At 42.5% G+C, this 24257-nt stretch overlaps 1 protein-coding gene across 1 annotated transcript in view; it reads right to left on the reverse strand.

The window, feature by feature from the left end:
• LOC102082954 (uncharacterized) overlaps window positions 1-21229 on the reverse strand; it is a 28510-nt gene extending 7281 nt beyond the window's left edge. The window contains exons 1-3 of the mRNA XM_019356911.1: window positions 21162-21229; window positions 18023-18160; window positions 8110-8247 (exon numbers count right to left, since the gene is read on the reverse strand). Of these exons, the coding sequence (XP_019212456.1) occupies window positions 8110-8247; window positions 18023-18132 (248 nt within the window). The 5' untranslated portion in view covers window positions 18133-18160; window positions 21162-21229. The remainder of the gene's footprint in view (window positions 1-8109; window positions 8248-18022; window positions 18161-21161) is intronic.
• Window positions 21230-24257: the final 3028 nt, after the last annotated feature.

Raw genomic sequence — 24257 nt, forward strand, 5'->3', positions numbered from 1 at the left:
ATTCAATTTTATTTATATAGCGCCAAATCACAACAACAGTCACCTCAAGGCGCTTTATATTGTACAGTAGATCGTACAATAATAGATACAGAGAAAAACCCAACAATCATATGACCCCCTATGAGCAAGCACTTTGGCAGTGAAAAGGAAGAAACCTCTGGCAGAACCAGGCTCAGGGAGGGGTGGCAATCTGCTGCAACCGGTTGGGGTGAGAGAAGGAAGACAGGATAAAGACATGCTGTGGAAGAGGGACAGAGATTAATAACAGGTATGATTCAATGCAGAGAGGTCTATTAACACATACTGAGTGAGAAAGGTGACTGGAAAGGAAAAACTCAATGCATCATGGGAATCCCCTGGCAGCCTACATCTATTGCAGCATAACTAAGGGAGGATTCAGGGTCACCTGGTCCAGCCGTAACTATATGCTTTAGCAAAAAGGAAAGTTTTAAGCCTAATCTTGAAAGTAGAGATAGTGTCTGTCTCCCGAATCCAAACTGGAAGCTGGTTCCACAGAAGAGGGGCCTGAAAACTGAAGGCTCTGCCTCCCATTCTACTTTTAGAATAGAATAGAATAGAATAATCCTTTAATTGTCCCACAAGGGAAAATTTGGTTGCAAGAGCAGCCAAAAAGACACATATACAAACAATACTCACATATACTTAAATACTCTAGGAACAACAAGTAAGCCTGCAGTGTGTGAGTGAAGTGCTCTAATAGGGTGATATGGTACTACAAGGTCATTAAGATAAGATGGGGCCTGATTATTTAAGACCTTGTATGTGAGGAGCAGGATTTTGAATTCAATTCTGGATTTAACAGGAAGCCAATGAAGGGAGGCCAATACTGGAAAATCTGCTCTCTCTTTCTAGTCCCTGTCAGGACTCTTGCTGCAGCATTTTGGATTAGCTGAAGACTTTTCAGCGAGTTTTTAGGACATTCTGATAATAATGAATTACAGTAGTCCAGCCTGGAAGTAAATAAATGCATGAACTAGTTTTTCAGCGTCACTCTGAGACAGGATATTTCTAACTTTAGAGATGTTGCGCAAATGGAAGAAAGCAGTCTTACATATTTGTTTAATATGTGCGCTGAAGGACATGTCTTGTCAAAAATTACTCCAAGGTTCCTCACAGTGTTACTGGAGGCCAAGGTAATGCCATCCAGAGTAAGAATCTGGTTAGACACCATATTTCTAAGATTTTCAGGGCCGAATACAATAACCTCAGTTTTATCTGAATTAAGAAGCAGAAAGTTAGCGGCCATCCAGGTCTTTATGTCTTTAAGACATTCCTGCAGTTTAACTAATTGGTGTGTGTTATCTGGCTTCATGGATAGATAGAGCTGGGTGTCATCTGCATAGCAGTGAAAATGTATACTATGTCCTCTAATGATACTGCCTAAGGGAAGCATGCATAATGTAAACAGAATTGGTCCTAGCACCAAACCTTGTGGAACACCATAATTGACCTTAGTGTGTGAAGAGGCCTCTCCATTTACTTGAACAAATTGGAGTCTATTAGATAGATATGATACAAACCACTGCAGTGCAGTACCTGTAATACCTACAGCATGTTCTAATCGCTCCAATAGGATATTATGGTCAACAGTATCAAACGCTGCACTGAGGTCTAGCAGGACAAGCACAGAGATGAGTCCACTGTCAGAGGCCATAAGAAGATCATTTGTAACCTTCACTAAAGCTGTTTCTGTGCTGTGATGAGCTCTGAAACCTGACTGAAACTCTTCAAATAAGCCATTCCTCTGCAGATGATCTGTTAGCTGTTTGACAACTGTTTCTAAAAGTTTTTAATTTAATTGCTAAGCAGATAAGCTACTCAAAAACACTTCTGTGTTTGAGGAGGCCACGTCCAGACGGCCACGTCCAGACGCCTTCCTGACCGCTCCGACTATGCACCTTTTTAGTTGTTTATTTATTTTTTGCTCTGGTTTACATTCCAAAATCCTCTAGTTTTATAGTCTACAACAGCAGATCACTTGTAAAGATCGGTGACAAGCACCGGAGAAAACGCGCTGGCGTTCAGAACAAACTGAGACAGCAGGCGCATTGCGCACCACTGCCCAGCATCCTACTGGCCAACGTACAATCGTTGGAGAACAAGCTCGATGACCTAGGAACAAGAGTTACCCTCCAACGTGACATGAGGGACTGCAGTATTATGTGATTCACGGAGACATGGCTGACCCCCACCGTGCCGGACCAGGGCGTAACTTCGTCTGATTCATTCTTTGTGCATCGCGTGGACAGAACGGCAGTGTCGAACAAAACCGAAGTTTGAGGAGTGTGTTTCATGATAAACAGAAAGTGGTGTGATGCCAGGAACATTTCTAGTCTTTCCAGCATCTGCTCGTCACATCTGGAATTCCTGAGCATTAAGTGCCGCCCTTTCTATCTGCCCTGAGTTCACCTCGGTCATCACCACGGTGGTCTACATCCCACCCCAAGCGGACACAGGTATGGCTTTTTCCGAACTACATGTCCTGAGTTCATTTCAAAACAAGCACCCGGGCACAGCCCTCATTGTAGCAGGGGACTTTATTAAAGCGAACCTCGGACAAGTCATGCCGAACTTCTACCAGCATGTCTCGTGTCTGACGAGGGGGGGACAAATTTTGGACCACTGCTACACGCCATACAAGCTACAAAGCTGTCTCCCACCCGGCTTTTGGGAAGTCTGACCATAACGCTATCTTCCTCATTCCAAAGTATACACAAAACATACGGAGGGAAGAAGTAACCACGAGGGAGGTGAAACGTTGGTCTGCCCAATCAGATGCTACGCTACAGGATGCACTCAAGGACGTAGACTGGGACATGTTCAGAGCATGCGCAGTTGACATCAACAAGTTTACGGAAGTAGCAGTATGCTTCGTCAACATGCTAGAGGAGATTATCCCCACTGCGAGATTCACCACATTCCCGAACCAGAAACCGTGGGTGGACAGATCGATCCGCGCTGCAGTGAATGCCAGGACCGCCACCTACAACGCGGGTCTCGCCACTGGCGATATGAGCGCCTACAAAGCGGCCTCATATGGCATGCAGTGAGAGATGCCAAACGCCGCTACTGGGAGCACGTGGAGTCTCGCTTCCACCAGGGCGACACATGGAGTATGTGGCACGGACTACTCACTATTACGGACTACAAAGCCAGGGACACTGCGCCGATCAATGCCGACTCTGCATTCACCAACGAGCTGAACCAGTTCTAAGCCCGTTTTGAGGTTAGCCAGGCGGCTAATGCTAACTACCGCCTGACTACCGAGGACAGTAACGTCATCAGCGAGAGACCGGTGATCAGGATCGCGGGAGCACGACGTCCGAGCGGCACTGAGTAGAGTGAACACAAGGAAAGCGGCGGGGCCAGACGGCATCACCGGCCATCTGCTGCGATGCTGTGCTGACCAGCTAGCAGGTGTGTTCACTTCCATCTTCAACAAGTCCCTGGCGAAGTCTATGGTCCCCACATGCTTCAAAAGATCGACCATCATCCCTGTGCCCAAGAACAGCAAACCCTCATCCCTGAAAGATTATCGGCCAGTTGCAGCCTTAACCCAACAGGAGAGTGAAGGGGGAGCCTGTGTCGAGAATCAAGGCCACTGATTTAGATTTCTATGAAGACATAGAAATGGAAATACTGTTCAAATTAATGAGCAGTTATAACAAATAGCTCATCAGACTACCTTTCTAATGCAACTGAATAAAAGTTGCATTAGAAAGTCAGAATTGAATAATCAAAACAAAATGTCCATGTCTTGAGGAGTGACATAAATGAGATTTAGAAGGCCAATGTTACATCCCCTAGGAGGATGTTTCTTCTCCCTACTAACTCTTTGTTTTGTCTAGGCTACACCTCCTCTGTCCTGATTGGATGCTGCTCAGAGTCCAGCTAATTGGTAATCAGCAGAGCACTACTTAAGGCCTGTGGAGCTGTGTTTCTGGGCCCTCTGGCCATTTTGATTGCCATATCTGTGCAGGCTTGCATGCCTTTGTGACTTGTATGTGCATTTTTGTGTTCATGTTCAGACTGCCTGTAGGGGAGAGCTGCCTCTTGTTTTGACACCCTGTTTTCTCCTGTTTATGTGTTGTTAGGTAGGTTATGGTTATGGGTTGTATATTTTGTTTTCTTTGGAGTTAGGTAAGTTTCTTTTATTTTCACATCAGGGATGTTTTGTTTGTTATGTTGGCCTTGGCTCTCCCTGAAGTTATACCTCAGTCTGAACCAAAATTTCATCACTAGCATTAAATAAACCTTTTAAAATTACCATCTTGGCTCTTCCTTCACTATTTACCTTTATGTTCGTCCCTTCAAACCCCCCCTAGACTAGCCAGGGGACGTAACAGCCAAGCATTGGAGGCAGCTGATATTTGCGATGTTAGTAGGAAAATATATTTTCTAGTGCTTATTTGCTGTGTATTTTGTTTTATTCATTTAATAACAGGCCAGTATATTAGAGGCCACCTTTAAGTTATAAACTGTGTCATAGGTCATTAGATTGCTTAGCCAGACTGAAACTGTGCAAAACTGGAAGCTTTGTGCAGAGTTGCAGAGAACATTGCCTATTTTTATGCTGCTAAGAGAGAATAACAGGAAACAGCTTGGGGTGAGAGAGCGTTGAGACTATGAGTGACATGCAAGCATACTGCCTTAGATGGGGTCAAGTTAACTGTCACTGTTGCATCATAATACACTTTGCTTATGCAGACAGGGCATCTACAGCCCTTTAAATAGTGAAGCCTGTGTATTGTAAAATGCCCATAAACTCCGCATGTGGCTGCACAAATTGATTTCTCATCATAGAAGAGATTGTGTATCAGAAACATCAAGAATTGAAATTTTATATTGTTAAAATGGAAAATTGGAATTTCTGGTTTGAAACTGTTTATTTCACTTTACCAAAAATTAAAATCACTTAACATGAAAAAAAAATAAACAGAAGCAATTTGTCCTTAAGTAAATATGTATTTTAAGTCAAAGGTTTAAATTAAATTATTGTCTGAGTAAAACTAATACATTTAGCTGAAAAAAATACATTTAGCTTAAATACACCTCATGTCTCAACAAGAGGTCATTCATCTGCATGGTTAGTTTAAGCATGACCCTAATGTGTTGCTGAATTGCTCCCAGCTTACAAGGAGAAAGCTGCAAAAAGTAGATGCAATCATTTTTTGGAATCAGGAATTTAAAACAACAACATTACAGATGTGCAAGCAGAGCAGCTGCAGATGAAAGTTTCAGTCTGTCTCACAATGCAAAGCCCCCAGCATCTAACATCAGTATGGAGGAAAGAAATGCACTCAGATCACTTAGTAATGACAATAACATTATCATCCTTGCAGCAGACAAGGGTAGGTGCACAGTTCTGCTCAACCAGAAAGATTCCATCCATCCATCCATCTTCCTCCACTTATCCATTGCCGAGTCGTGGGGGAAGCAGCCTAAGCAGAGAAGTCCAGCCTCCCTCTCCCTGGTTAACTCCTCCAGATTGTCCAGGGAAACACCAAGGTTTTCCCAGGCCAGCCAAGAGATATAGTCTCTCCAGTGTGTCCTGGGTTTGCCCTCAGGGATCCTGCTGGTGGGACATGCCTGAAGGAGTAGCGTCTCTGCTCTAAGCCACTCCCGGATAGCTGAACGTCTCACCCTATCCCCAAGGGAGATGTCAGCCATCCTAATTTCTGCCGCTTTTATCTGCAATCTCACTACCCAAAGCTGTGGACCATAGGTGAGGATAAGGACATAGATCAACTGGAAAGTTGAGAGCTTCACTTTTCGCACAGCTCTCACTACACCATGACTGACTGGTACAGCGTTTGCATTGCTTCAGCCTTAGTACCAATCCGTCTGTCGATCTCTCGCTCCCCTCACTTGTGAAGAAGACCCCTAGACACTTAAACTTCTCAACCTGAGGACTCGTCCTTGACCCGGAGTGGGCACTCCACCCTTTTCTTGCTGAGGGTCATGGCCTCAGACTTTGAGGTGCTGATTCTCATTCCTGCTTCACACTCAACTGCAAACCACTCCAGTGCAAGCTGGAGACCCCCACCTGATAAAGTTAACAAAACCACAACATCTGCAAAAAGCAAAGACAAGATTCTGACACTACCCAAGTGGAAGCCTTCTGCCACTTGGGTATACCTACAAATTCTGTCCATAAAAATTATGAACAGAATCGGTGAAAAGAAGAACAACGGCTGCCTAAACAAAAACCTTTAGTGATCTCTTAATGTGTCAGAAACAGCTGAAAAGCATTTTTTCTAAACACCGGGTCTCTGTGGCTTTTAAACCCCAAAACACGCTGCACCAAAAATTGGTCCATCCCAAGGATCGGGTCCCCTGACACAAACAGAGTAACATAGTGTACGCTGTTAAGTGCCAGGAGGATTGCCAGGATTTATACATCGGGGAAACCAAACAACCTCTGGTGAAGCGGATGGCACAACACAGAAGAGCTAATTGTCAGGCCAGGACTCTGCAGTCTATTTAGACCTACAGGCCAGTGGACACTCTTTCAATGATGAGGATGTACACATCCTGGACAGGGAAGAACGCTGGTTTGAGCGCGGAGTCAAGGAGGCCATTTACGTGAAAAGGGAAAGACCATCTCTGAATCGAGAAGGGGGCCTAAGGGTACATCTGTCACCATCATACAATGCTGTGATTGCAGCCATTCCCCAACTCTCTGTGAATGGTACTCATGACCATTGATCAGTGGTCTTTGGTCAGTGGTTGTTGATCAATGGTCATAACAATTTGCACATTAATCATCAAGAAACTGACCTCCCAGCCCACTGTTACTCAGTGGGCTAGGTTCAGTCATTATTACTCTATTATTAGCATTCTGTATGTAAACTTGATAGTTGGAAATGTTTTAAATGAATTAGGATAAAGTTTTTTAGGGGTGAAGAGTTGAGTCATGTTAACAATCCACTTAAATTTAGGTTAGAGCCACCAAGATCGTCAAGGTCAACTTTATGATTTATTGATTAAACTGGCAAAAAGCCTTGTACAGATACAGTCACTGTCTGGGTGGTCCTTTACAGCATGATAGCAGATCCTTTGCTACTTGATGAAATGATCTGACATGTCGTGCCTGTCCAGGTACTCCGGCTTCCTCCCACAATCCAAAGGTATGCACTTAGTGGGGTTAGGTTAATTGGTAATTCTAAATTGCCCATAGGTGTGAATGTGAGTGTGAATAAGTGTCTGTCTCTATGTTTTAGCCCTGCAACAGACTGGCGAGCTGTTCAGGGTGTACCCTGCAACTCACCCTATGGTAGCTGGGATAAACTTGAGCCACCTCGTGACCCTGACAAGGATAAATGGAAGAGCATGGATGGATGGATGGGTGGAATAATAAAAATCAAACCTAAAGGGAGAAAAAATTACTGGTGCTGACATCACTGCTTTCTCTGTAAGCTAGCCTTTTCTTTATGTAGAGAAAGTTCAACAAATGCCCAGATTGTTGTGTGCATTTTCCCTTAGTGTGTCTGTGAGGTAAAGCTACAGCTGCTGTATCGCACAAGGATTTATAAAGCTGTAAAAAACAGAACAGGTGAGGAAGATGACAGATTATTTTAAACTAAATGTCTAAGCAACCAAAATTTGATAAACTGGTAATTTAAATTTTACTTCATGTCATGTCCTCATTTATTTTAGTTTTTTTTAAACAAATATTGGATCTATACAGGTTGTGTGTGAATCCTAACCCCTTCTCTGTATTTATTATTGTAGGGTCTACCTTATAATATAAAGCGCCTTGAATTGAATAGAATAGTGTGTGCCGGAAATCAGCCAGACTGTAACGCTTGTAAAACATCTGCTTATGTCTTGTAGAATTCATTTGTTTAAATCCACAGATTAGTGAAAACTGCAATCAGTACAGAACAAAGTCATAATTTTTTCCATGCTTCTGATCTTATGATTTTTCCATCTTCCAAATCCCACTTAATGTAAGCAAAATGAATGCTTTTCATCTATAAAGGTCATCAAGTTATGAAAATACATTTAAAAAATTCTGATTTATGTGCCTTGTTTATATTTTGCTTCATTTTAACACTAGGAGCAAGCGTAAACAAAAAGCCTTACCTGACCCTTGTGGTTTGCCCTGAGCTTAAATCTGGTGGTGGGGACCTTGACTTATTACTCTTCAGAGAAAGACATGGTGATGTGGGTCTCTCCTTGTAGTACGAGTCCATCCTGTTTCCCTCAGCCAGTGCAGGATTCCTAAGACGATAATACAACTGAGTTTAATAACTTTCATGGAGACTGATGTATTGGAAAAGGAACTGAGAGGGGACAAAATATATGGCTTACTGTCTGAATTCAGTTCATTTCGATTCATATATCACCAGTTTACAAGAGCAATTTCATCAAGGCAGTTTCTGTTGTAGGGTAGAGACCCTACCATATTAGAGAGAAACCCCAACTATCAGACAACACTTGGTGCCAATCGGGAGTTAAAAAAGAATCCCTTTAAACTCTGGCAGAACTACGCCCAGGGAGGGGCGGCCATCTACTGAGACCAAAAAAAGGGGTTAGGGAAAGAGAATAGAGCACAAGAGGCAGGAAAAAAGATGAGCATAGACGAGATCCATTGTTTCAGAGAACCACTCTTTCTGTATCACTATCATACAGAACATATTTTTTCAAGCACCTGAAAGAATACGCAAGTTGCTGATACACACAGTGTCCAGTGTAACAGCTTAATTCTCAGTTTCACCTCTCATCCGAGAAGCTTCTTCAGTTCTAAAGGCCAAATGGTGGAGAGTCCCAGATTTAAACCCGGTGGGAGTATCTACCCAACGAGGGACAAAAGGACCCCGTGATGATCCTCTACCCTACTCACATGGGCCAAGGTGTGAAAGCGGGTGTGGGTCCCAATCAGCCAGGGTTTCGGGTGAGCTCATTGTGAAACCTGGCCCCACCTTATCATGCGAATTCCTGAGGTCAGATGGCCCAGGATGTGAGTGGGCATTAAGGCGTCTTAAAACTGGATTATAGATGGCAGACAGTTGGTGTCGTAAACCACCGCCTCTGTTCAAAGACGGTCGCTCACAGTGGACATAAATGGCTTCTTTCACTCCTCTTTCAAACCATCTGTACTCTCTGTCCAAAATGTGAACATTGGCATCCTCGAAGGAGTGACCTTTAGATGCAGATGGACCGCTGAGTCTTGTCCCGTGGAGGTGGCTCTTCTATGTTGTGCCATGCGCTTGTGAAGTGGCTGTTTGGCCTCTCCAATGTAGAGGTCTGGGCATTCCTCGCTACACTGTACAGCATACACCACATGTAAAGGAAGCACTCAAAACATGCGGTTATCCTAATTGGGCTTTCATCAAGTCAGCAAAAAGGCACAGAAAAGAAGATCAAACACCAGCGAGGGAGGATAAGAAAGACAGACGCAACAACATTGTCATCCCCTATGTAGCCGGTGTATCAGAGAAACTCAGGAGAGCTTTCTCCAAGCACGACATCCCAGTGTACTTCAGACCCAGCAGCACACTCAGACAGAAACTGGTTCACCCCAAAGACAAAACTCCAAAACACAAACTTAACAATGTGGTGTATGCTTTACAGTGTAGCGAGGAATGCCCAGACCTCTACATTGGAGAGACCAAACAGCCACTTCACAAGCGCATGGCACAACATAGAAGAGCCACCTCCACGGGACAAGACTCAGCAGTCCATCTGCATCTAAAGGACAAAGGCAGTGATGGGAATAACGGCGTTACAAGTAACGGCGTTACTAATGGCGTTACTTTTTTCAGTAACGAGTAATCTAACTAATTACTATTCCTATCGTTACAACGCCGTTACAGTTACTAACAAGAAAATGCGGTCCGTTACTATTTTCCAACAAACAGACGGTTGAAACTGTGTTCAGCTTACCGCATCTTATATCAGTTGCACGGAAGTAGCTGACTACGTAAGTAATCTGGACGCTACAGCTTTAAGCAGCTGCGCGCGCTCCCGCGGACGGTTATCACGATCACTTTCTAGCACAACACCTGGAGCTAAGGAGGCAAAACAATCGAGTGCTGCTGTTTGACTGAGGAAGAATAAAGTAGTCGTGGTAAGCCAATCACATGACCACTTAAAGACAAAGCAACAAGGTGATATATACCAGTTTATAAATTGTGTTGATAGGCCACGTAAAACCAGAGTCATGATAAACAATATATACGCGGCGTTTTTTCCTCAATAGTTTCATCACGTTTACTGTCTAAGGACAGCGCTAGCAAGCACTCTCTGCTCATGAGCAAAAAAATCCCCAAAACAACAGGGGAAGTTTTAGGAGTGACAGCGAGAGAGAGAGAGAGAGAGAGAGAGAGAGAGAGCAGAAAAAGAGAGAGAGCGAGTTTTGAGATGTGAGAGATTTGTGACGTTTAGCGTGTTTGGAGTGTGTAGTTAATGTGTTGTCTTGTGTAGTTAGTGTGTAGTGTTGTGGATAGTTTTGTGTTGTGTGTCAGAACAATGAGGCGACTGCTGTCTCCAGGTAGAAACAGAGGTGATACACCTGCTGCTGTCAGACCTGCAGGTATCAGGCTGTGATGTTCTCCTTTATAGTGGACAGAAATTATTTTTTTGGAGTGGCACAAATAATTTGTGTGGCATCTTACTGAATGGAGAACAGCTTATTGTTCTGTAAATAGTTTGAAATGGTTATTTAAAAAAATCAAGGTAAAAGGTAAGTGGATGCAAATAACTTTGTTGTTTGCAAAACTTGTGCATAGGATTTTAAAATTGGCAATTTATATTTGCATTTAAAGGTATGAAATATGATTCATTAAAGATGTTTGTGGTTGTTGCAGTAAAAATATAACCGTTTCTACTCTGATTTTATGTTTTTTGTCTGATTTTAGATCAATTGTGTTAATACAGTATGTCAAAATGAAAACATAAGTGTAAATTCAGACACGTGAGGTTGTGCTGAAAAGGATGATACCAAACAATGTCACGGTTCTGGGTCATTCTGACCCAGCTTCTTCAGTTCTTTATATTTTGGTATGTTTCTATAGTGTTGTTTATTGTTCTAGATTAAGTGCAGCGTCTTCTGCCTCCTTGTAAGTTGTTTCTGGTTTCCTGTTTTACTTTGGAGGTTCGTGTCTGGTGTCAGTGTATTCTGTTTGCTATTCCCCTGTCTCGTCAGCTGTGATTTCCCCCAGGTGTGTTCCCCTCCTGTGCCTCATCCCTTGATTACTGCCGTGTGTATATTAGCCCTGTGTTACCTTTGTTCTCTGTCGTATCGTTGATGTCTACTCACCTTCAGTCTGCACTCTGTTTACTGTCTGCGTGTATCTGCCTATTAGCTTGTATTTCTCCCAGTTTAGTTTGGTCCACTGTTTACCGGCAACCTGCTAATAAAGCGGTACTTTGAGCTCTACCTCGTCTCACTGAAACCTGCATTTTGGGTCCTCCTCTCCTTGCCTGCCGGTACGCGAACATGACAAACAAGGCAAATAAACAGTTTTTAAAGGTGAAATGTGGAGAGAAAATCAAAAGTAGTTAAAAATGGCCAGTTATACCCTGGACCCCAGAGGGTTAAACGTTTTTTTAAAGTAACGCAATAGTTACTTTTCAAGTAATTAATTACTTTTAGAATCTTGTAACTCAGTTACTAACTCAGTTACTTTTTTGAAGAAGTAACTAGTAACTATAATTAATTACTTTTTCAAAGTAACTTGCCCAACACTGGTCAAAGGTCGCTCTGAGGATGCCAATGTTCACATTTTGGACAGAGAGTACAGATGGTTTGAAAGAGGAGTGAAAGAAGCCATTTATGTCCACTGTGAGCGACCGTCTTTGAACAGAGGCGGTGGTTTACTATGGAACGCCAGGACTGCCATAATGAATTAATTAAATACACCATTAAATAATTAATTAAATGTGGCAATAATTAATTAAAATTGGAATTAATTAATTAAATAAATAGTTATGACACATGTAATTAATTAATTATTGACACATTTAATTAATTATTTATGTATTTCACATTTTAATTAATTATTGACACATTTAATTAATTAATTATTGACACATTTAATTAATTATTTATGTATTTCACATTTTAATTAATTATTGACACATTTAATTAATTATTTAATGACATATTTATTTATTTCATTTTGGCAGTCCTGGCGCCTGGCTCTCACCATGAAATAATTTTATCTGTCAACCTCACCCATCAAACTCAGGGGGCGGGGTTAACGCTGATCGAGTCAAAACCATTGCTTTGGCCTGGTGGCCATTGTTTCTAGCACACAACAACCGGCATGTGGAAACTAACAGAACTGAACTTTGAAAAACCCTGTTTGTGTGTCACCAAATACGTTTTAATACTTTTTTAGCCGAGAATGTAGTGGTTTAATCTTCATATGTCTGGTCGGTTTGTCAAGATACAGCCTCTTTGCAAAAGTGCTTCGATGATTTCGGAGATGTCTGCCCAGTCTCACGGCAAAGCGTGGGATAGACCCGCTCGCCTCGCAAGCAATCGAGCTGTTATTACCGCCGACAAAGCGCAGGCCCCGGTACACAGCTGTAATAGCCCCCGCTGACCCTGACTTCTTTTACTGAGGTTATTTATCGGTGTTTTATTTCCTGATGTTCTTATGTGTCCTACGTGTTTCAGTCGCCAATTCTGAATTATAACTAACATTAAAAACATGTTTAAGGAGGAGAGAGAGCAAATAAATTTGATTAACAGCTGATCTTTGGGTTTTTGTTCAGTAATCAGCGTGACCTGCGTATAAACGCATAAAAGAGATAACGTTGGTGTTTCCGTCATGTAGTAACTGCTGGCTTTAACTGTACAAAGGTTGTTCGACACTATGAAACACATACAGACTTCATGATGTTCGGCTAATATTTTTATTGTGAATATTAATCATGAGGGTAAACGGCCCTGTACACCACGGAGCGAGGTCAGCATATCCACGATATCTTCAGCTCTATGAGTTAACACAGAGTTTCCCGGCTGACTAATCTAACTGTCATCTACGAATATGTCACGGGTCATATCAATATGATTTTACAGAAAATCAACTTTATTACTGCCAACTATTCCAGAGACGTGAAAATCTACAGCATAAAGAACACAAAAATATAGCAGTCTAACGCAACACTGTAACAGAGATGAACCGTCAGTTTGTCGCAGATCAAAGTGGAATGAAAGTGATTGGTTGAACAGTTCGTGATCTGTGTTTTCTGCATTTTCATCAGCGTAAGAGACTCAGCAGCAGATTAGAATAACAGTTATACATTTAATAAATCACCAAATGAATACACGATCGAACCTGTTCTAACATCGAGAAGAATGCACGATGTGTTTCATAGTTTGTAACAAGCCTTTGACAGTTAAACATAACATGACCGAAAAAGAAAAAAAAGAGAGAGAAAAAAATCACACAAATTATATGTTAACCTCATTTATTTTTAGTTAAGTAAACTCTAAAAATTCTAACAGATACCTGGTGTTTAGAGTACAGTTGAACAACTATTAAAAACAGATGATATAATATTTCTGTCCAGGTTGCAGTCTGCATTGTGAACATGCTGTTGCAAACTCCGCTCCTCTTGGTGGAAATGCGCCTTCTCTTTCCTCTTTGTATAAAACATTTTAAAAGTCAGATTAATCTCAAAATTCACTGTTAAACCCAAAACACACCAGATAAAGAAAAGCGAATAGTTCAGTCTAACACATGTGCCAGTGAACCATTAACAACACGTCTGTAGTTATGAAACGTAACTTTAGGCTCAGCCAAACCGATTTGCTCAGTTGTAAATAAAACAGTGAAGTAAACGTGACCCGACAGACAGAACCTGAGTGAATTAAGTCCAGTGTTTAACCACTGAGAGCTAAAACTCAGGTGAGGTTTCAAAGCTGTGTGCCGGTGATTGGACATCAGCCACCGATGAAGCTGGTTCGCCTATAAAGTGCTCTGTCAGGAAACAAGCTCCAGCAGCTCTGCGCTCGGGAAAAATACTATATTATCTTGTGCAGAAAAATGCGCTGACATTGCGTTATATCGAGCACCGGCTGCCCAGTTAAACTGTGACTATCACCAGGTAACGTGGGCGTGTTTCTTGAATTAGCAGCAGGTGTTAAACAGCTGACAGGTGAGGAGGATGCATGCAGGTAAACTGAGAGTCTGTTGAGCTGATCGCTGGTTTCGTGAGAAAAATGTCAGCTCGTTCTTTATGTTACAGAAGCACAGAGACACAAGACCAGGCGGAAAGAGACGATCGTTCGGTGAAAATGAGAATCTGCGAATGCAACATGTGGAACACGGAGAGTGGAATATGTAAACAAACCGGTTAACGTAACCCCCTCGGTGCACTCTGCATGCTGACTGTTAGCAGAGCTACTGAAATCTCTGAAAACATCTGAGCACTTATGCAAACATGTTCTATGTTGACAACCTGACCAGACATGTGAAGATTACAGCGCGACATTCGCGGCTAAAACACTGTTAAAAGTGTAGTTGGTGACAGAAAAACGGGGTATTTTAAAACTACACCATCACCATTGCTGGCTGTGATTTGATCTGCATTCTGGGATACCTGGCTGCCTCAAGTCTACACAAGCAATCGATTATCTAGGATCGACCTGTTTTGACTTACTTTGCACGGCAACCAATCAAATGTTAGAGAAGCTGCATGGGCAGCGTTAACCCCGCCCACTTAGTTTGATGGGTGAGGTTGACAGATAAAATTATTTCATGGTGAGAGCCAGGCGCCAGGACTGCCAAAATGAAATAAATAAATATGTCATTAAATAATTAATTAAATGTGTCAATAATTAATTAAAATGTGAAATACATAAATAATTAATTAAATGTGTCAATAATTAATTAATTACATGTGTCATAACTATTTATTTAATTAATTAATTCCAATTTTAATTAATTATTGCCACATTTAATTAATTATTTAATGGTGTATTTAATTAATTCATTATGGCAGTCCTGGCGTTCCATAGTTTACGACACCAACTATCTGCCATCTATAATGCAGTTTTAAGATCCCTTCCCAGACGCCTTAACACCCACTCACACCCTGGGCCATCCTGACCTCAGGAAATCACATGATAGGGTGGGGCCAGGTTTCACAATGAGCTCACTCAGAACCCTGGCTGATTGGAGGTGGTAAAAGGTAGAAAGAATCCTCTGAGTGATGGTAGTTATTAAAGTATACATTAAACTATGGCACTCCTTAAGCATAATTTATGGCCCTGCAAATGTGCCCATCTACATACGGTTTCTGTTCAGACATCTGATGAAGGGCTTTCACCCACCACAAACTTTTAGCATTTGATATTTGAAGCCACTTCCCAGCAAAGTTATGAAAGTAGGGCAAAATGGGGAAGATGGCAACAGAGTTCATCAGGAATGAAAATGTGTGAAAAAGTCTAACTATGAACAGCACATACAGACTGCAGTGACACTTTTCATTGTTCTTAACATTCGGTTTCACTTCAGCTCTTTGTTTGTTAGAACTTGGCTCTGTTCTGCTGCTAACTGACAGACTAACTGAACAGGCAGGAGTGGCCCACAGACCGGCTGTTCCACAGTTTCCACACTCCCTCCAGCCAATGACTCTGCAGCCAGACTGCCTTCGCACTACCCCGATCAAGCATGAAACAAGTTTCATTAGCCAGACATTTTTCATTCCAGACTGCACCATGAAACTACTTTTCATTCAGCTCTATGTTTTTTGGGGGAGGAAATGAAAGTAGAATTTAGATCGAAGTAGATTCATGTGTTTAAACTGTAATATTTTATCACATGTTGAAATTACATAATATGTAACAAGTAAAAGCAAAAACAAATTATTAAGCTTTGTAATTGCTATTTTTACACATTATTACCTTTACAGGGGACTGATAAAGTGATGGTTGCCTGCTGTGGTAAGAGGTCCCTTAATCTGATGCAACTGGGACGTGGTTTGACACAAACAAGGGTTAAATGTAGTCAAAATCTAAATGACAAATACATGGAATGTTTTCCTCTTACAGTGAAAAACAAACCATGCACAACTCAGATTTTCAGGTTATTATCTCTAATAATTAATAATTTCAATTTTCAAATTATATTCAAGTTTGAGTTACAAACTCAAAATTCTAAGAAAATGAATTGAAGTTTTGAAACTTCACAATTTGACTTATGTATGTATGTATGTATTTCTTACCTGTTTGTCTCCCACTGTGTTTAACCATCAGTCAATAATCCTTTCAAGCAGAAATGGAAGCCGAATCGTGGTTAAAAAATAGATTCACAAAAAGTATTACCCTGACTGCAGCATTACACATTTACCCTAAAAATGATCTCTGAGCAGTCACGATCAGGTACTTGTGTGTGCGTGTATGTCTATAGGTGTGTCAGGCTTAGTCACACAAAACAAAGCCACAGAAAACAAAGAGCTTCAAAGTTACACAGTCAAGAGAATTGGAGATTATGTATCTGAATTTCAGGAGCGGGACCACGCTTCCAAACACGCTCCTTCCGGCTGCCATCTATATAGGTTCCCCTAGTTCTGCAATCTGATCATTCTCATTTACGTGGCCCACCCTCCCTCTCTCCTTCTTCTCCATTCTTCAACTTCTTCACTCCTATTTAGTACAATAGGATCTGCCAGGCCCGGGAGCCATCGCCAGTCCCCTTCGAGGCCTTCCCCAAACCGCAGCTCAATTCATGTCAAAGTATTCACTTTTACCTACTAAAACACTAACCAACTTAAAATGAGCACGTGTAACATTATCTACAGCTACTTTAAGTACCATTGATATTCATTTAGAGTCTTTTTCTCCAATTGATCTTTCTGAGTTAACGTCACTAATTACTTCCTCCAAACCATCAATCGTCTCTTAGATCCCGTTTCTACAAGAAAGAAAAGTCCTCAAAGTAGTCTTGCAAGTCTTGCAAATGTACTATTTATAATGTTGGGGAAACCTGAGGTCAGCTGAGACTGAAGAAGTCACTTGGATGAGGGACGAAATGTTTCTCCCACTGAAAACGCTACGTCCAGATGAACAGAATCAACCTTTGGGGTTTTATTTACCTGGAAGCTTGAGCATGCATCAAGAAGTTTCAGTCAGGTTTCAGAGCTCATCACAGCACAGAAACAGCTTTAGTGAAGGTTACAATGATCTTTTTATGGCCTCTGACAGTGGACTCATCTCTGTGCTCTAAACAGGTGAGTGATGTAAGATGCCAGTTTTAGGCACCCTAACCCTAAATGGAAGAGCATGGATGGATGGATGGGTGGAATAATAAAAATCAAACCTAAAGGGAGAAAAAATTACTGGTGCTGACATCACTGCTTTCTCTGTAAGCTAGCCTTTTCTTTATGTAGAGAAAGTTCAACAAACGCCCAGATTGTTGTGTGCATTTTCCCTTAGTGTGTCTGTGAGGTAAAGCTACAGCTGCTGTATCGCACAAGGATTTATAAAGCTGTAAAAAACAGAACAGGTGAGGAAGATGACAGATTATTTTAAACTAAATGTCTAAGCAACCAAAATTTGATAAACTGGTAATTTAAATTTTACTTCATGTCATGTCCTCATTTATTTTAGTTTTTTTTAAACAAATATTGGATCTATACAGGTTGTGTGTGAATCCTAACCCCTTCTCTGTATTTATTATTGTAGGGTCTACCTTACAATATAAAGCGCCTTGAATTGAATAGAATAGTGTGTGCCGGAAATCAGCCAGACTGTAAAGCTTGTAAAACATCTGCTTATGTCTTGTAGAATTCATTTGTTTAAATCCACAGATTAGTGAAAACTGCAATCAGTACAGAACAAAGTCATAATTTTTTCCATGCTTCTGATCTTATGATTTTTCCATCTTCCAAATCCCACTTAATGTAAGCAAAATGAATGCTTTTCATCTATAAAGGTCATCAAGTTATGAAAATACATTTAAAAAATTCCGATTTATGTGCCTTGTTTATATTTTGCTTCATTTTAACACTAGGAGCAAGCGTAAACAAAAAGCCTTACCTGACCCTTGTGGTTTGCCCTGAGCTTAAATCTGGTGGTGGGGACCTTGACTTATTACTCTTCAGAGAAAGACATGGTGATGTGGGTCTCTCCTTGTAGTACGAGTCCATCCTGTTTCCCTCAGCCAGTGCAGGATTCCTAAGACGATAATACAACTGAGTTTAATAACTTTCATGGAGACTGATGTATTGGAAAAGGAACTGAGAGGGGACAAAATATATGGCTTACTGTCTGAATTCAGTTCATTTCGATTCATATATCACCAGTTTACAAGAGCAATTTCTTCAAGGCAGTTTCTGTTGTAGGGTAGAGACCCTACCATATTAGAGAGAAACCCCAACTATCAGACAACACTTGGTGCCAATCGGGAGTTAAAAAAGAATCCCTTTAAACTCTGGCAGAACTACGCCCAGGGAGGGGCGGCCATCTACTGAGACCAAAAAAAGGGGTTAGGGAAAGAGAATAGAGCACAAGAGGCAGGAAAAAAGATGAGCATAGACGAGATCCATTGTTTCAGAGAACCACTCTTTCTGTATCACTGTTATACAGAAAATATTTTTTTAAGCACCCTAAGGGCACCCCCCGTTTGCGAGGTGTGCCTGCTGCTTCCCGCACAGGGAGGAGAGGGGCGGGGGATTATCTGGCAGGCTGGAACCAGCTACTGGTAGATCGAGCAGTCGCCCGAGACTGCAAGACTAGGCTGACAAACCTGTGCACTGCCTGGATTGATTATGACTCAGTGCCACTCACCTGGATCATGGAATGCCTAGAACTATACAAGATCAACAGGACCCTAAAAGCCTTCATCAGGAACTCAATCGGGATGTGGCGTACAACACTAGAGGCTAACTTATGCCCATAGCACAAGTCGGCATCAAGTGCGGGATCTACCAAGGAGATGCTCTGTCCCCACTGCTGTTCTGCATAGGCCTGAACCCCCTCAGTGAGATCATTGACAAGACCGGCTACGGATACCGACTACAGAATGGAGCAGTTGTCAGCCACCTCCTGTACATGGATGACATCAAGCTGTATGCCAAGAGTGAACGAGACATCGATTCACTGATCCACACTACCAGGATATATAGCAATGACATCGCAATGTTGTTCGGACTGGAGAAGTGTAGTCGGATGATAACAAAGAGAGGTAAGGTAGTCAGAACTGAGGGGAACGAACTACCAGAAGGCAACATTGCAGACATAGAGGACAGTTACAAGTACCTGGTACCTGGATCCCACAGGCAAACGGGAACCATGAAGAGGCCGCTCGGAAAGCTGCAACCACCAAGTACCTGCAGAGGGTCAGGCAAGTGCTGAAGAGTCAGCTGAACGGTAAGAACAAGATCCGGGCTATCAACACCTATGCCCTGCCCATGATCAGGTACCCTGCTGGGGTAATAAACTGGCTAAAGGAAGAGATAGAAGCCACTGACATCAAGACCAGGAAGCTGCTGACCATGCGTGGAGGGTTTCACCCCTAGTCCAGCAGCCTGAGGTTGTATGCCAAGCGGAAGGAAGGGGGCTGGGGACTGGTGAGTGTCAGTACCACAGTCCAGGATGAGGCAACAAACATCCATGAACACATCAGCAAGATGGCGCCAACCGCCTGTGTGCTCAGTGAATACCTCAGGCAGCAGAAACCCAAGAAAGAGGAGGACGAAGAGGAGGAACTATCATGGAAGGACAAGCCCCTGCACGGTATGTACCACTGGCAGATAGCGGAGGAGGCTGATATCCAGAAGTCCTACCAGTGGCAGGACAAAGCCGGATTGAAAGACAGCACAGATACACCAATCATGGCAGCACAAGAACAAGCTCTGAGCACAAGATCCATAGAGGCTGGGGTCTGTCACACCAGGCAAGACCCCAGGTGCAGGCTGTGTAAAGATGCCCCTGAGACAATCCAGCACATAACAGCAGGGTGCAAGATGCTAGCAGGCAGGGCATACATGGAATGCCATAACCAAGTGGCTGGCGTAGAATACAGAAACATCTGTGCCGAGTATAACCTGGAAGTCCCAAGGTCGAAATGGGAGACGCCCCCAAGGGTGATGGAGAATGACTGAGCTAAGATCCTGTGGGACTTCCAGATACAGACGGACAAAATGGTGGTGGCTAACCAACCAGACATAGTGGTGGTAGACAAACAGAAGAAGAAGGCCGTAGTGATCGATGTAGCGGTTCCGAATGACAGCAACATCAGGAAGAAGGAACACAAGAAGCTTGAGAAGTACCAAGGGCTCAGAGAAGAGCTCGAGAAGATGTGGAGGGTGAAGGTGACAGTGGTCCCAGTGGTAATCAGAGCACTAGGTACGTTGACTCCAAAGCTAGGCGAGTGGCTCCAGCAGATCCCAGGAACAACATCAGAGATCTCTGTCCAGAAGAGCGCAGTCCTAGAAAGAGTTAAGATATTGCGCAGGACCCTCAAGCTCCCAGGCCTCTGGTAGAGGACCCAAGCTTGAAGGACAGACCACCCGCAGGGGCGAGATGGGTGGTTTTTTTGGGGGGGTTTTTTTGTAGATGTGCATAAAATTTCCAAAAAAAAAAAATTCTCATCAAGAAAATGTTTTTTTAATGTCACAGCTCAGTGTCTAAATTATACTATTCATATAAAAATTGTGACTGATATGTAAGCATCTTTAAATGTTCAGAACATTTTAAATTTAATGTAGTAACTTTTGTTCAGTCTGAGAAATGCTGAACCTGTTTTATCCTACTCTCGTTGTTTCAGTGTGAACAGTCTGTTGGAGCAGAGCCAACAGTTTGTGGCACAGTATTTTTAAGACCAACATGTTGAATCCATCTCTAACACACATGTATACAAAATATTCATTTACAAAGTCCGCTCTCTGTCTCCTGCTGTCCCTGTAAATATAAACACCGGGAGCTCAGCAGCTCTCTGGTCGAGCTCAGGCCACATTCAGTGTGTTTGGTCTGATTCCTGAACTCTGATCACACACTAACAGAAAATGGTGGACACACTCGGCCTCGTTGGAAAACATTACACACTGATTTTAATGGAGAGACACACACAATAAAAACACACACAGTTTGTTGTGTAAAGAAATCTAACATGAGCTGAACAAACAGTGAAGTTCCTAAAGACAAACTGTTAAAGGAGGAAACAAAGCAAACTTACAGTTTCTTCACACAGAGACACCAACAACAAGCTCCATGCCACACCTGGACACTAAACACGAACACACAGGCGAGTTGCTTCCTGGAAGGAGGCGAGACTCCACCTGAAGCAGGACAGGTGGGAGGGGGGAGGAGGAGGCAGATTTTCAGAATAAGAGCACTTTGTTTTTGAATGAATGTTGTTAGATTTGTATTGTTTATTGCCATTTATGCTTAGAAATATTTACTCATATATGCTTAGAAGTATATAATCAATTGTGTAGTGATAGGAGGTTTGATCCTTAATAGTCTGTAACAACTCTGTGTAGCATGAAGAGGGGAGTGTGTTCACTCCTCTTCAGAGTGTTCTGGCATAGATCACACACCTCCTAGGAGAGGTCGTATCTTCTCTTGCTGATATATGGTATAACAAACACACGTATATCTGTTTGAGTCTAAGAGCCTTTTGTTTAGATGGACGGCTCTGGGGAGTCTTCCTGGGGTCACAGTTTGACCCCACACACACACATATACACACACACACACACACACACACACACACACACACACACACAAGGTATTCTTTGTTCACATGTATACCTATGAAAGAGGTCATATGTTAATGAACCTATGCATATTCATGTAACCATAATAAAAGAGCAGTGTTACGGGAGAGCGGACGAGAGCAACTGGGGTCAAGCGAAGGAACGGCACCTGTCCAGTTCTCTCCCGTGCACGTGAAACATAAAGAACTTGCCTACTCGTGTCTTGCTTGCTGTGTCATTACATTGCCTTCAACGTTCCAGCGAATAGGTTCAAGCTACAAACCTATCATTAATTGGTCCTTCGACGCCGGATCCCTGGAGTCGGCATTCACCGAGGAGAGAGAGAATTTGTCATCGGGTCGGTGGATTAGCTGTCCGTTTTCTCTCCCCGACGAATGACGATCGGCGGGATCCGAGGCTGATATTACACGCTAAGCAACGTCGAGTAAGTTGGAAGAGTTGACTGGGTTAGTGTCCCAGAACTGGGTTAGGGTCCCGAGAGAGAGGTTTTGGTAAAATCGCCCAAGCGTCCAAGCGTCCGGTGAGTGTCCGGTTTTGAAATCGCCCTGGGTTTGTGTCCCGAGCGTCCCTTCACTGGGTTTTGAGTCGCGCGACTGGGTTAGGGTCCCAAAAGAGTGTTGCTGTGTTTGTGTGAATGCTGCGGAGCAGGCGTGGTCTGTGACACGGTTGTTGTTGTTATCATGGGTTCCCGAGCAAGTAAGACTGCCTCACAGGGAGATGACACATTCATGCAAGGATTCACTCCCAGCAGCGCGAGCCATTTATATTCTCATAATTGTCATGAGCGTAAACTGGTCGTGGGAGAATCTCAAATGTTGGAAGTTTTCAGAAAACACAGCAGCCTTGAAGAGCGTGCAGAGAAGGCCAGCCCACATCAGCAGCAGTTAAGCTATGCTCTGGTGAATGGCTTTCACCCACCCATTGCTGATTTCATTAGGAAGCAAAATGTTAATCATAACTCTGACCGGTCCTTCACATGCATTAACTGCACCCGCTGTGCACAGGAAGGAATTAAAGAAACACAGAAGAAGTCACAAAACTCTGCAGTCGCTGCTTCCCTAGCAGATAAAATCATTTTCCAGGGACAGACTGGAAGAGGGCTGAATGGGGGCAGGAATAAGAGAGGTGAAGGCCCGCGGGGATTTAGGTGGGAACGCGACAGAAGGAAGGAGAAATGCTATGCATGTAGAGAAAGGGGTCACTATGCTAGAGAGTGTCCTAAGCGCAAGCCTGAGTAACCCCACCTGTAATAAATGATTAGTACCCGTCAAAACTGCCAATACACACACATGTTTAGATTTTTTTTTTTTTTAGCTTGCCCTGATCAACAACAGCCGTGCTCCAGACCACAGATTTGATTGAGGTGGATAAGTGTTAAAAGTAATCTGCATTAAGCTTAGGGTTGCTCAAATTCAGTACAATGACATATGAGATGAAGTAAAATAGGCAAATATTTTACCTAATTACATGCATAGAGGCACTTGACCTGTTTGAAAGACTGTCGTCTTATTATGAGCCATTGTTGAGATATAGAGCACACCTGTGAAAAAAACTAATATGCTGAACCCGGTATGAAACAGCTGAAAACTACATGATGGAGAAGCTGAATTGAATATGAAAGTGTAAGTCTTTGCCACTGTGGGCAAAGCACACAACCACTGTGTGAGGTTGTGTTGCTGTCTCTTCTGAGCTGATGAGCAAGCTACACATTATCAGATCAGGAGCTGGCTGAGAACTCATCAAAGAAAGGGGAAGAGAACTATGATAACTCGAGTATGTAGCGTATCCGTGAGTTCAGCTTCGTCTTTCAGATGCGCAGCAGTTTTCCTGGATCTTGATTCATGTGTGTAGAGTGTTCATAGCATCAGCATCATGTTTTTGTTTATTTGTTTTGTTGGGTTGAAAACTAACTAGATAAACTTGTGATCATACTTATGGATCACCATGGCACATATCATCAGCCATATGATTTATTTATGCAGATGAAAAAATGAGTGTGAATGTGCCTGACGTCGCAGTGTGTGTGTGCGCTGTGTAAAAGTAATTGTCTCAAATTGTGAGAGCGGTGATTCTGCAGGTCACCAGCTAGTGTAAAGAAAAAAGAGTAAAACAGAGACAAAATCTACATTGTAGATGGAAAATAATAGGAAAAGGTTTTGTGTCTATTAGCCAAGAACAACTACAATCTCATTTTCTGCTTTTAAGAAAGGAGAGATGTGTGTTGGTTAAGCAGTGATGATAATAATGAAAATGTCTTAGTTTTGTCACTTTCAGATTAAAGCAGACCTGAATCAATTTTCCACATGCAGCAGTCGGAAGAAAGTTATAGTTTAATATCATTGGAAACGTTCAGGCCAAGTTTCTGGCTAACTTATTTACAGCTCCATGTGTTCCTCAACCTCACAAGCGAGCTCTCACTCCTCCCTGAAGACAAGGAATGCAGTTCCAAAGAGCAATAACATGGCAGATAAAGAGACAGCAGCAAGTCCTGAGCAAAGAGACCCAGCAAGCAGCAGCAGTGTGGACAAACAGCAGTGGAGAAGAAGAGCAAA

The sequence above is a fragment of the Oreochromis niloticus genome, linkage group LG3, assembly GCF_001858045.2.
Source record: "Oreochromis niloticus isolate F11D_XX linkage group LG3, O_niloticus_UMD_NMBU, whole genome shotgun sequence".
NCBI classification, from domain to species: domain Eukaryota; kingdom Metazoa; phylum Chordata; class Actinopteri; order Cichliformes; family Cichlidae; genus Oreochromis; species Oreochromis niloticus.